General features: G+C 43.5%; 1 protein-coding gene across 3 annotated transcripts in view; it reads left to right on the top strand.

Annotated features, from left to right (window-relative positions):
• Positions 1-13,911, top strand: part of DNAH9 (dynein axonemal heavy chain 9) — a 377,141-nt gene that overhangs the window by 166,393 nt on the left and 196,837 nt on the right. For all 3 annotated transcript variants that reach the window (XM_063799007.1, XM_016932363.4, XM_063799008.1), the window contains 3 exons: positions 1,511-1,685; positions 6,521-6,694; positions 7,190-7,397. In XM_063799007.1, the coding sequence (XP_063655077.1) occupies positions 1,511-1,685; positions 6,521-6,694; positions 7,190-7,397 (557 nt within the window). The remainder of the gene's footprint in view (positions 1-1,510; positions 1,686-6,520; positions 6,695-7,189; positions 7,398-13,911) is intronic.

The following is a 13,911-nucleotide window of genomic DNA, read 5'->3' as shown; positions in this document are numbered from 1 at the left end:
TGCAAAACCCTCTGCGAGTCCCACCTAAGTTGTCTAGAATCTCTGTTTGGAATGGAAGGGCAGTTGGCACCTATCCTCTTGGTGGCATATCCAGCACTGAGCCCAAGAGAGTTGTGTTATATCTATCTGTTACAAATACACATCAAACAAATGAGGGAACACCCATCGAGGAATCAGTCTTCCCGTCACTCATGGAAGTAATACCTAGATTACTAGACTCTAAAACTGTCATAGCATTTGTTGTAAGAATTGCAATTAGATTCAAAACCAGCACAAATGCTAAAAAGTGAATGGTGTGCTGTGCAGCTCTCAGGTTCAGTGCTGGGAAATGACTGTTAAGATGTCCATTGACAGTGCTGTATTTGTTATGAAAACGGACTCTGCCTCCAAGCTGCCTATGAACACTTCATCCTGTGGGAGGTGGCGATGTGGGCTGAGTGTGTGGGTATGTGGTGTGCTCTGCATATACATGTGGTGTGATGAGGATACCTATGGGAAGAAAAGTATGTGTGTGTGAGCTTGTGCATGCTCCTGCTGCATGGGGCATAGGATGTCTTTTGTGCATCTCTTGATATCTGCCTTTCAATTAAGGCCTCTAAAGCCAATATTAAAAGTGCAAACACCAGGCCAGGGCAGAGTTACAGAGGTGTATTTTCAGTTGAAGAACTCCATTCAGTTCATCATGATTGTATAAAATAACCATCTGTCCTGGTCCACTCTACTTCCCAGATAAGATCCTGGCCCCAGAAAAAGTGTTTTTGGTGTTTTCAATGGAAGGAAACCTCTGAGGTGAAGAGGTAAAAGGGCAAGCCTCAGAATTGCACCCAAATTGCCTCTTTAGGTGCGTTTGTTTTTTTTTTTTTTTTTTGAGATGGAGTCCCACTCTGTAACCCAGGCTGGAATGCAGTGGCCCGATCTTAGCTCACTGCAAGCTCCGCCTCCCAGGTTCACGCCATTCTTCTGCCTCAGCCTCCCAAGTAGCTGGGAGTACAGGTGCCCGCCACCACGCCCGGCTAATTTTTTGTATTTTTAGTAGAGACGGGGTTTCACCATGTTAGCCAGAATGGTCTCAATCTCCTGACCTCGTGATCCTCCCTCCTCAGCCTCCCAAAGTGCTGGGATTACCATTGAGGTGCTTTTTGACAATTGCAGAAAGTGTGAAATGAGCGAAAAAGTTACTTGTTGCAGCCACCTGTGTTCCCCAGGTACTGAGAGGGGATCATCAACAGAAAGAGAAGCGGGAAGAAGAAGTGGGAGGGGGAGGGTGTCAGAGGAAAGGAGATGAGAAAGTCCTCAGGAGAGCTCTGGGCCCTTACTTCCTTACAAAGGAAGCTGGTGCGAGAACAGCTGATGAGAATAAAGGCTTAAGTGGCGCTCTGGTTATCTGTAATCCCAAAGAACTTGACGGACCATGAGTCCGCTGAAACCGAGTGGTTCCATAGCTGTCCAACAGCACCACCAGAATGGAATATCCTCTGTGTTTCAGATCCCCTCGGGTCTCTCTTTGCAGGTTTAAGAAGATCATTCCCATCCCAGAGCAGAGCATGGTTCAGATGGTGTGTCACCTTCTGGAATGTCTCCTGACCACGGAGGACATCCCTGCAGACTGCCCTAAGGAAATTTATGAGCATTATTTTGTGTTTGCTGCCATCTGGGCTTTCGGCGGAGCAATGGTCCAAGATCAGGTAAGGAGATATGTTGAGTTCAACAACCACACTGAAGTCTGTAGCAGCAAAAACTGATCCTTTAGCAAAGATTTGGAAGACAGGACAGCTAAATGTCAGAATGGACTTGAAAGCAGCAAACTATTTAGTCATCTACCTATTACTCTGCTAAAGACATCAGTTGTCCTAGCAAGACCTCATAGGGTGAGATACATGAGGTCATGGTGTGTTTGGAGCTTTTCCTTTTTGAGCTACTGAACATATCTTTGATTTCTTGGGAACTTATACAGTGTTTGAGTTTGAACAACTGCTGGTATATATGCACTACTTTGCCAGGTGGTGTGTTTGTGGAGAGAGGGGTGGAAGGAGGCTGTGCTCTGGAAGCTTGAGTGGAAGGAAACCCTTCAGTTTTCTTAAAAACCTCTAGAACAAGGATGTACCACTACCTACCAGGCCAGAGTTAACCATCATATCTCCATACCCGCGAAACTCAAAGCTGTCCAGAGAAGGCTGGACAAAAGTCTAATTAGCATCTAGGATTGGAAAACCAAAGTGGAATTTATCTTATAGTGTTGACTGCTATAGTCTCATGTTGATTGGAAGAAGGGATATGTGGCTTGGAATATCCTTGGATCCTGTCCCCCAACCCTTCTTGTATTCCCAGCATTTTTCTTTACTTATTTTTCTCCAAATAAAAGATATTTTATCTAGAAAGAAAAATATTCAATATTATGCAAACCAGTCTCTTATAACTGACTCTAGCTATTAGGCATTATTGTATGACAGTTAAGAACATGGACTCTGTTAGCAAATTTTAAGTATACAATACAGTATTGTTACTATAGGAACTTTCCTGTACAGGAGATTTATTCATCTTGAACTTAATCATTTTTATAACCAAAATTTTGTACCCTTTGACCTATACCTTCCATTGCTCCCTCCCCCAGCCACTGGCAACCTCAATTCCTCTCTCTGCTTCTGTGAATTGACTATTTTAGCTGTATCATGTAAGTGATATCATGTCAGATTTGTTCTTCTGTGCCTGGCTTATTTCACCTAGCATAACAATCTCCAGGTTCATCACGTTGTTGCAAATGGAAAGATTTCCTTTTTCTTAAAAAAAATTGCTAAGAGGGAAGATAAATCTTACATCAAATGTTCTTAGCACAAAACAACAATAACAATAATAATAACAATGATAAATAAGAGCGTGGAAGGGAACTTTGAAGGTGATATGTAGGTTTATGCATAGATTGTGGTGATGGTTTCACAAGTGTATACTTTTTTCCAAACTCATCACATCATATGCATTAAGTATGTACAGCTTTTTGTATATCAGTCATACCACAATAAAGTGATTTTTAAAAATAGCTGAGAAAAGCAAAAATAAAAATAAAAAAGAACATGAACTGTGGATTTGAATTGTAGCTCTGCCACTATTATCTGGGGAACCTTAGGAAAGTAACTTAACCTCTCTCTACCTTACTCTCCCCATGTGCACAAAGAATGATCATAGGGGTACCCAGCTCCTAGGAGGGTGGCGAGGACTAAGTGAATGCATAATGTTCTAATCACTCAGCATGAATACATGCAAGGTACTTAGCACAACCCATGGGTGCTTATTATTCATATTCTTCTAGTAAAAATATTCAGTTCTATAGCACGTATCTGGTGTCTCTCTTGCAACAGGGGATCAGACCAAGCTGTAATTGTTGGAAAGTTATCATTTACTCTTTTCAGTCTGGATTGATTGTGACTCTCTTTCAAAGGAAGGTAGAAAGTTTCAGCCTCCCAAGGCAAAACCATGTTCTAGAAATCCAAAATGAAAGTGAACTTGGACAAAAAAGAATTCGCAATTAACTTCTTTTTCATTCTCAAGAGCCCTGGCTGTTAACATCCGTCCTACCAACCATCACTCCCTGATGTGTTCTTTGGTGCTCAAAATTCAGAAAGCAGCTCTCGCAGGCTCTCAGAAAGTGCACCTTTCTCTACTGCCCTCCCCAGAGACAGATGCCCTGGAGGCAGAAAGGGAAATCTCCAAGGACAGGAGGATACATGAACCAGGAGTTTGACATCTGAGAATTTTCTGCTGTCTGTTCTGTAGTCTTTGGAGCTTCTCTGTGGACTACTCCTTTGACAGCTTTACATTTCCCCTTTGAGGCAAGGAGGCAAAGATTTCAGCAAGATGATTGAGACCTGGCTGAACTGCACAGAGATCCCGAATGCATAGGTTTAATTGCTCCCCGTCAAATGCAGTCTCTGACCTGTGGGCTGGGAAAACGTCAGACAGCGACTGCTGGGCTGCTCTCTAATATTGGTGGTGCGCAGGCAGTGGGGTATCAGGATGAAAATATGTGATCAATTTTTCTAACTCTGGGTATAAAAATTTAAATCCCCTCAAGCCTTTTAAAAGCCCCGGAGAAAGCATCCCTCCAGGCGTCCTGGGCACTGGAGCACTTGAAGCAATTGACAGCCCTGCCAGCAACCTGGGAAGAGGACAAGGGAGAAAGCTTTTAGCAGCAGGGCACATCGCAGACCCCTACACTGCCTGCATTAAAAGCTAAACACCAAAAATAGTGCTGTCAATAGGAAGGTAGGAGTTTGGTCAAAATATTCACATCAGGAACAGCAGTGGTGCTTACATTGAAAAAAACTGTCATAAAAGCAAAGCAGAAATACAAAATGGAGGCTATACCTGAGTAGAAGTTCCCACTTTAAAAAAAAAAAAAAAAAAAGTCCTGGCTGAATACCTTGCAGCCCTTAGAGAGAACAATCTCTCAGAAATGTAAGGTAGAGAAAACACCAGATTGTGCGACTGACAACCTGGGTTCAACTCCCAATTCTGTCGTTTCATAAAACCCCCACTTTATAAAATGGGAGTGATTTTAAGTAACCAGGATAACCTATAGCATTGTGAAAATGAAGCGAAGTAACACTGGGTTCCCAGCTCTACCACAGTATGCCAGTAAAGTCCTCATGTCCTCCAGGTTAAAGGGCAGAGAGAAAACAGTGAACTGTCAGAGCCCAGGGGAGATGGGGACTTCAGAAGGGACCATGCTGAAGAGATACCATGGAGTGGAATTAAGAAAGGATCATTGGGCTGGGTGCGGTGGCTCACGCCTGTAATCCCAGCACTTTGGGAGGCCAAGGCGGGTGGATCATGAGGTCCGTAGTTCAAGACCAGCCTGGACAATATGGTGAAACCCCATCTCTACTAAAAATACAAAAAATTAGCCGGGCTTGGGCATGGTGGCGGGTGCCTGTAATCCCAGCTACTCGGGAGGCTGAGGCAGAGAACAGCTTGAACCCGGGAGGCAGAGGTTGCCGTGAGCTGAGATCGCGCCACTGCCCTCCAGCCTGGGCAACAGAGTGAGACTCTGTCTCAAAAAAAAAAAAAGAAAAGAAAAGAAAAAGAAAGGACCACTGGACTGGCCCAGCAGAGGTCACCTTGACTTTACAGTGTCCAATTATAGTACAAGGTGCGGTCAAGCACCAGCTTACAGGAAGGTGAGACATTGTCGGTGTGGCCCAGCCAAGGGCTTAGCTGAGAAATTGCCAGGCATCTCAAGGCATCATCGGGGCTGAGGAAACAAGACCCACCCTTCCTTCCTTCTAGAGGTGGCCTTCATCTCAGAGTTTCCATAGAAACCTAAAATCTGGTTTTCGTAGAAAGTTGAAGGTCTTGAAGCGTACTATCTAGGAGTTAAGAATGGGGGTTTCCTCTAGGCTTCTGGTTCCAGAGAACAATATTGGGAAGTTATAACATCCGCTTGATCTAAATTCAAATCAGAATGAGAACATCAAACAAATCTTTTCTTATCTTACCACCCATTTCCACTCTCATTTTAAAGCAAAAGAATTCAATCCTATTTACTTAACAGCAAAATGAAGAGTGCCCTTTTTTCGGGGTTCATAGTTGTTATCATGTGCCCAGCCCCCTGGTCTGTTCAGCCTTTAAACTGTCATTGTCCTGCCCTCCAGGAATATTTCCTTAAATGACCAATATGGGACTTTTTTTTTCTTTTAGGATTTTTCTTAGTTCAGTGTGTTTAAAGAATGGGTTTGCCCTCCCAAAGAGTTGCCAGTAGTAATGGGTATGTTTTGGGTCTGAGTGTGTGTGTGTGTTTGGACACAATAAGATGGTTTGAGTACACTGGGTATACAGCCCCATGCGTAAGGGGCCCATTATCTAATAGGTATGCGTGCAAATTATATGCTTCTACCTATTCCTTCTGTCAGAAAAAACAGTACAGCTCTGTCTCCCCCACTGCTCCTAGATTCTAGGATTTTAGCTCTTGCAAGAATCTTGGAAATCTTTCCAGAAACCTCATTTTGCAGATGAGGAGATTGAGGCATAGAAAGAAGGATTTGCCTGTGGTTACCTAGCTGACACCCATACCCCTTCTGAGGCTCTTCTCACTGCAGCGCTCTGTGCCCCAGGTGTCAAGAGTTCCATTCCAACCTTAGGCTGCCATCCTGGGAACTGCAGAGAATCTCAGGCACCGAAGAATGGGGCCAATCTATCTCTTCAGGAGTTCTTGATTCTCCCCCGTGTTCTTCCACCTCCCTCCCTCAACCCTCTCCACCCTTCAGTGGCTGTAAGACATGGCAGGACCAGGCTGGCTCAGCCGCATGGTCAAGCAAGGATGCCTGTGCATGCCCCCTGCGTAGTCCGGCTTGGTCAGGGTTGACCCTTGGGGCAGCGCTGCCTTCCTGGAGGAGCTGGTCCAGCCGGCAGGCCCACACAGGGAGGAGCACATTGTCCTGCCCTGACCTTCTATCTGACGCCGTGGCCTCCTGTGTGGGCTTCTTGAGTTCTGGAGGACCTTGTACCCTGACTGTCTTTGTTTTTGCAGCTTGTGGACTACCGGGCCGAGTTCAGCAAATGGTGGCTGACTGAGTTCAAAACAGTCAAGTTTCCTTCCCAAGGAACCATCTTTGACTATTACATCGACCCAGAGACCAAGAAATTCGAGCCTTGGTCCAAGCTCGTCCCCCAGTTCGAATTTGACCCCGAGATGCCCTTGCAGGTGAGTGCAGCTGAGCAGCCGAGGACGTGCGTGCAGTTGCCCTCAAGGATCTGCAGTGGCTCCAGTAGCAGCCCCGCATGGCTATCTGAGCATTTGTCCTTGCTAGGAACTAGTCATCCCCAGCTCCATGACTTTGCAGAGGAGATGATAGGTATAATGAAGTCACAGATTCTACTAAAGGCCAGGACATTTCCTCAAGAGAGGAGGAAATGGCAGGGGCAGAAGATTTTAAAATGCATTAGAGAGGCCACAGAGAAAGAGGCCCGGGAGGTAGAGGAGAGCGGGGAAGCTCTCTGCCTAACTGCGGGGAGCCCAGAGAGTGAGTCTGTAGAATGGTCCCACTGTGAACATCAGGGAAGATACTCCTGACCGGTGCTTATTTGGGGAGCTCCATCGTGACGGAATCCCCTGTTCTGAAATGCTTCGGAACACTGCTGGTGCATCTGTTTCTCCCTAGAGCCCACCCTTGGCAGGCTTATTGTGCTCCCGTTCCAGGCGTGTTTGGTGCACACGAGTGAGACCATCCGTGTGTGCTACTTCATGGAGCGGCTGATGGCGCGGCGGCGGCCTGTCATGCTGGTGGGCACGGCTGGCACTGGCAAGTCGGTGCTGGTGGGAGCTAAGCTGGCCAGCCTTGACCCCGAGGCATACCTGGTGAAAAACGTGCCATTCAACTACTACACCACGTCAGCAATGCTGCAGGGTAAGCAGCCCAGGGCACCTGGGGTGGGGGGCATCTGGGTGGCCGTGTCACCTGACACAGAGCTGAAGCCAAGCGTCAGGTGCCTGCCTGACTTGAGTTCTGCATACCCCAGCACTGCGCACTTCTTCCCACACGCCCCTTCTCACCTCTCCCTACACACCTCTTTCTGGCTCCTCCAGCACCCCTTAGCACTGCTTCTGGTCTTTCTTTCTACATTCCTCCCTGGTCTGTTAAATTCCTCAAGAGCAAGGTGTTCGACACAGAGCAGTTCAGCACCTCGATGACAAAGAGAGCTATAAGCCATGGAGAGATTTGCAAGAACTTGCAGACTTCCGGCACTGAAAGTATCTCTAGAGATCATTTAATTCATCTCTCATATGTTATGGGTGGGGAAACTGAGGCTCAGGTAAAAGGATGTGATTGCCCAAAGTCACCACCAAGTGGCGAGGCAGGCATGACACATCTGGTCTTCTGACTCCACCTGGGGCTTGCTTTTCCCCGGTATTTACATACAGAGCTCCCAAATAGATATGGGCCACCGGTGATGTTTTCCCCTTGCCAGAGTCTCTCTCCCCTTAACTCATTTACGACACAGTCTCCTTTTTTATGGAAACAACACATTAACTAAAAACAGCTTTGTTTTGGAGAAGCTTCCAAGCCATTCTTCCAACAAAATGAGGGGAGAGGCAGGGCTGGGGAGAAACCCTGTTCTTACTTCCCAAACACCGACAGCCTTGTCCCACTCTGTTTCTTGGTCTGAGCTTTCCCAGGTGACACTGCAGTGCCTCCCCACACCTAGATATGAGCTGTTTGCAGTTGGATAAGTTAGGAGCCATAGCTTATAATGTGAAAAGTGAACCTGGCACTCTCATTATCCGCTACATCACCCAGGCCTTAGGCCAGCAGACTTGCAAAGCAGGCTTCGTGTGCACCACCACTTGCTCCGCCATGACCATTTTACCCAGTCTTTCTGCCATCCCTGCCTGGTGTAAACCATAGAGTCAGCCCGCGATGTTGCCTCTGCTAACACTCTACTTTCCCCAATGCCCCTGGGGGAATTCTTTCTGCAAAGTTTTGCCAGCTCTTGTAGGATTAGGGTCTAGCCAACTCAAAATGCTGATGGTGGGGAGCACCACCTCTGCTCTCTGCCCCTCAGAGCAGCTAGGTGCCTGGAGCATGTAGACAGAGATTCCGGCTTCCCCCCACCCGCCCTTCAATGGCAGAGACTTCTTCACCTATTTCAAACTCACCTCTAGACTTCATCCGCTGCTGAGCCAATCCCAATCCAGCAACTGACTGTAGTTCAGACATGAATATTAACAAGTAAGACAAAATGAAGCAACAAAGATTTACATCAGAACTTTACTAGTTTGTCAAAGATGTAAACATCTTCTATTCAAATACTGAAGGAATCGTTCTTCCATTTTTTGTGCTCTTCACAATGTCACAGCAACAAGCATGACATACTTTTAAGTATAATCTGTATTATTAACATTTTCCTTATATTTTCACAAGTCTACAAAACAAATCAAACCCTGGTTTGTAGTGTTTGCCAATTTCCATGGTGTAAATACTCCCACCGTGGCCAATTGTAAGCTACCAATGCAATGTCAGTGAACAAGGAGTCAGGAAGAGATACACAGTAGCACACCATTATAAGCATTTCCACTTTACAGATACAATGGATGAAGATAACCTCCAGTATACACATGATAGTAAATGTCATAAAATAAGATGTGATGAGTTTTGAATATTTATTACCATGATTTTCAATATAATTTACTTAATTTTAAATTTATCTATACCTATTTATTTATTTATTTTTGAGATGGAGTTTCACTCTTTGTCACCCAGGCTGGAGTGCAGTGGCATGATCTTGGCTCACTGCAACCTCTGCCTCCCGGGTTCAAGCAATTCTCTTGTCTCAGCCTCCCAAGTAGCTGGGATTACAGGCACCTGCCAAGACACCCAGCTAATTTTTGGATTTTTAGTGGAGACAGGGTTTCACCATGTTGGCCAGGCTGGTCTCGAACTCCTGACCTCAGGTGATCCACCTGCCTCGGCCTCCCAAAGTGCTGGGATTACAGGTGTGAGCCACTGCAGCCAGCCTAATTTATTTTTTAATAATGGTCATGTTTAACAACCAGCTTGCACAATTCCCTTGGTTTCAATAATCAGCTCCAATAAACCACTGGCTTAGTCCTTACTCCATGAGGCCTCAATACTATCATATCTTAACCTTCCATCAAGGCCGAAGCCATCACATCAGCACCTGGCAGTGGCCTTAAGCAGACTTCACCTGTCTGGCTAATTTAAATCTTAGCACTTCGCTGTCTGCCTCATAGAATTCCTCTTTCTTGTTCAAATACGTACCCTTATTTTCAAGCCTTGAGTCCAACAACTGATCAGATTACCAGCTCTGCCCATTTACCTCAATTCTTACTACTGTTACAACTACACTACTACTACTACTAATAATAATAATAGCAACAACAACAACTGACATTTATCAAAGACTTACCAGGAGTGTGAATCTGACTTAGACTTTTACACTTTTCTCTTTTTTTACTTCTTAAATCTTGTACAGCCCTGTGAATAAGAATTTGTATTACCTTCATTTTATACATGAGAAAACTAAGGCACAGAGAAGTTAAACAAGCTACCTTATGACACACAGTAAGTTGGGGAGCCAAGGTTTGACCCCAGAGAGTCTGACTTCAGAGCTTGTGCTCTTAACCACTAGGCTATACTGCTTCCCTGCTAAGAAAATACTTTGAAAGCTGCAATAAATATTCAACATTATTACTATTATCATTAGGAGTACTAATCAAGTATTCCAGAGGAATGATTTTCTATTTAATTGATTTTCTATTTAAATGATTTTCTATTTAATTTTACTAAATAGAATAAATTTAATAATTTATTCTAAAATTATTAAAATTAATGATCTAATAAAATTAAACAGAAAAAGTGATTTAATTCTATTAAAGTGGTTTTATAATATTTTTAAAATATCCTTTAAATAGAGGGTAAACATTTGGAACCAAGGAAGAGAAGATGAGTTTCTCACACTGCCCTGACCTGTCATTCTCACTCTGGATCTCTCACCTAGAGGGCTTTCTCCTTCCCTCCTGTTAGAACACAGAGAATTCCTTTTTTTCTTTCTTGAGACAGAGTCTCGCTCTCTCACCCAGGCTGGAGTGCAGTGGTGTAATCTTGGTTCATTGTATCCTCTGCCTCCTAGGTTCAAGCGATTCTCCTGCCTCAGCCTCCCCAGTAGCTGTGACTACAAAAAAATCTCAAAATGCTATTAAATAGGGCCAAGATGAAAACTGGCTCTCACTGTAGCTGAGCATTCACCAAAACCCAACACTTTCTGTTTCTTTTTAATTCCCTAATGGCCTCTTGGTAACGTTAGATCTTGAAGCCAACCCTCCTTGCACACTAAGGGATGGAGAAAGCTACTGTTCCATAACCTCTCCTGTCCAGAGGCAACCAGGAATTGGGGAGTCAGCCGAAGCCCAGAGTAGCAGCATATATGTTACAACATTCATGCAATAAAGCTCAGATCCTTAACTCTGAAAAATGCTGTATTCCCTTATGGGAACTTCCTTCCTCTTGCCTTGTTCACAGTGCAAATAATCTTGATTATTTGGGCTTCTTAGCCCAAGACATTTTAAGAGCAACAAAATGGCAGAAGAAAGGGTGTTACCAACGATTTAAAAAGTGACAGCTAGAAACCAGGTATCAAACAGGAATTTGGAGAATCAGCTGAATGTAAGAGAGATGTGTAAACTCAAAAGACAGCTGCTCTAGTATCATTCAATGAAGAGGCAAACTGTTGCACCTCCTTCATGAACCCATTAACTCATTTTGCAGCCCAGTGTCTTAATCGTTATTTGCACTTGAGACCCTGTGTATTTAAGAAAAAGTTGGATGTGAGGTGGCATAGTCTGCTTGAAAGGACAGTTAGAACACCCAGACAGATGTGCAAATTTATGTTTATAATGTGTCTGTAATGGTAAAAGGGGAGAAACAGCCTAATTGTCTGTATGATAGAATACTAAGCAATGTTGGAAAGAATGAGAAAATTCTGTAGGCACTGAGTTGGAACTATTTCCAAAATTTTGTTGAGTGAGAAAAGGAAGATATAGAACAGTATATATAGCATGCTCCAAACTGTATCTTGTTTAAGAAGAAATATATAAAAATTTACTCACTTATATGATTTTTTAAAATATATATAATATATACACATACACATAATTTATGCTTATATAAAAACTTAGACAGTCTCCAGAAGGACACAAAAGAAACACAGACAGCAGTTGTCCCTGGCAAGGGAAACTGACTGGGTGCTGAGGGTGGAATAGAGAATTATTTAAACCTTTTATGTTTAATTATAAAATATTTCAAACATGTACAAAAGTACAGAAAACAATATAACAGATGCCAGTGTAGCACCATCCAGATTTAACAGATGCTAAAGTGTTAGCATTATGCTAAATGGAACTTAGCCTTATGAGTGCAGCTAATAGGCGGGGCGTGGAGGCTCACGCCTGTAATCCCAGCACTTTGGGAGGCTGAGGCGGGCAGATCACCTGAGGTCAGGAGTTCGAGACCAGCCTGGCCAACATGGTGAAACCCTGTCTTTATCAAAAATACAAAAAAAAAATTAGCCAGGCGTGGTGGTGCGTGCCTGTAGTCCCAGCTACTCAGGAGGCTGAGGCAGGAGAATCGCTTAAACCTGGGAGGTTGAGGTTGCAGTGAGCCAAGATCACATCACTGCTCTCCAGCCTGGGCAACAGAGTGAGATCCCTGCCACAAAATAAAATAAAACAGAATTAAAAACAAGTACAGCTAATACACCACCCCTGTTGCTCCTTTCTCCTTCCTGCCCCTTATTAACTAGAGTACTAAACTCAATGTGTATCATTCCAAGTTTACACTTTTGAAACAAATATGTAGCCATAAAATACATAGTGTTGCATACTTAAACTTTAAATATGCCATACTATACCTTTCTTTGGCAACTTACTTGCATTAGTCTGTTCTCACACTGCTATAAAGACATTCCCGAGACTGGGTAATTTATAAAGGAAAGAGGTTTAATGGACTCACAGTTCCATATGACTGGGGAAGCCTCACAGTCATGGTGGAAGGCAAAGGAGGAGCAAAAGCACATACCACATGGTGGCAGGCAAGAGCGTGTGTGTGGGAGAACTGCCGTTTATAAAGCCATCAAATCTCATGAGACTTATTCACTATCATGAGACCAGCACAGGAAACCCGCCCTCATGATTCAATTACCTCCCACCAGGTAGGACACGTAGGGATTATGGGAGCTACAATTCAAGATGAGATTAGGGTGGGGACACAGCCAACCCATATCATTACTATTTTAATCATTGTCTTAATACATGCAGATCTATTTCATTTATTTTCACTGCTGCATAGAATTCCATTGTGTGAATAAATCACAGCTCATCCTTTCTCCTACTGAAAGGCAGCATAATCTTTTTACATTTTTTTCTTTTCTAAAAAAAACTATATTGAGTTATAATGGACATACAATAAACTGTACATATTTAAGGTGTACAATTTGATACATTTCAAAATATTTATACATCATGAAATCATCATAATTGAAATAATGAACATAACCGTCACCTCCAAACATTTCCTCACGTTCCTTTGTAATCCCTTCCTCCCAACACCCCCCACCTGCCCTGTTTCAGACAACAACTGATCTGCTTTCTATCACTATAAATTAGTTTGCATTTTCTAGAAATTTATGTAATGGAGTCACAAAATGTGCACTCTCTTTTTGCCTGGCTTCTTTCACTCAGCATGATTTTGAGATTTATCCATGTTGTTGAGTGAATCAACGGTTCATTCTTTTCATTCTTGAATAGTAAGATAAAGTATGTAAAACACTCAAAATGATTCCCAGCATACAATAAGTGCTTTGTAAATGGAAGCTGTTATTATAATCATATTAACAACATACTTCTCAAATTTAAGAATCTACACTGAACAATAATTTCTAAGCCCCAACTGCCAAAAACAAAAAAACAACAAAAGCAAACCTTTTTTGCTTGAAAAATAAGTTTAACACAAGCTATGCTAAAACAGAAATAATGTTTTGGGAAAAAATATTCCAGCTTTCAAATAGACAGTAACTCCACCCAGTAGGTCAATTCCTAGAGGTCTCCAGGGGGACTTTTTGCAGCTCATTCATCCTGCCAATCCATCAGATGCTATTTTTCTCAAAATCAGATGTTCTTTTTTTTTTTTTTTTTTTTTTTTTTTTTTTTTTTTTTTTTTTTTGAGACAGTGTCTTGCTCTGTCCCCCAGGCTGGAGTGCAGTGGTGCGATCTCGGCTCACTGCAAGCTCCGCCTCCTGGGTTCACGCCATTCTCCTGCCTCAGCCTCCCAAGTAGCTGGGACTACAGGCACCCGCCACCATGCCCGGCTAATTTTTTGTATTTTTAGTAGAGACGGGGTTTCCCCG

This window comes from Pan troglodytes, chromosome 19 (genome assembly GCF_028858775.2).
Source record: "Pan troglodytes isolate AG18354 chromosome 19, NHGRI_mPanTro3-v2.0_pri, whole genome shotgun sequence".
In the NCBI taxonomy this organism is placed as follows: domain Eukaryota; kingdom Metazoa; phylum Chordata; class Mammalia; order Primates; family Hominidae; genus Pan; species Pan troglodytes.
The sequence above is the reverse complement of the archived record's forward strand: the minus strand, read 5'-3'. Positions and strand labels throughout refer to the sequence as shown.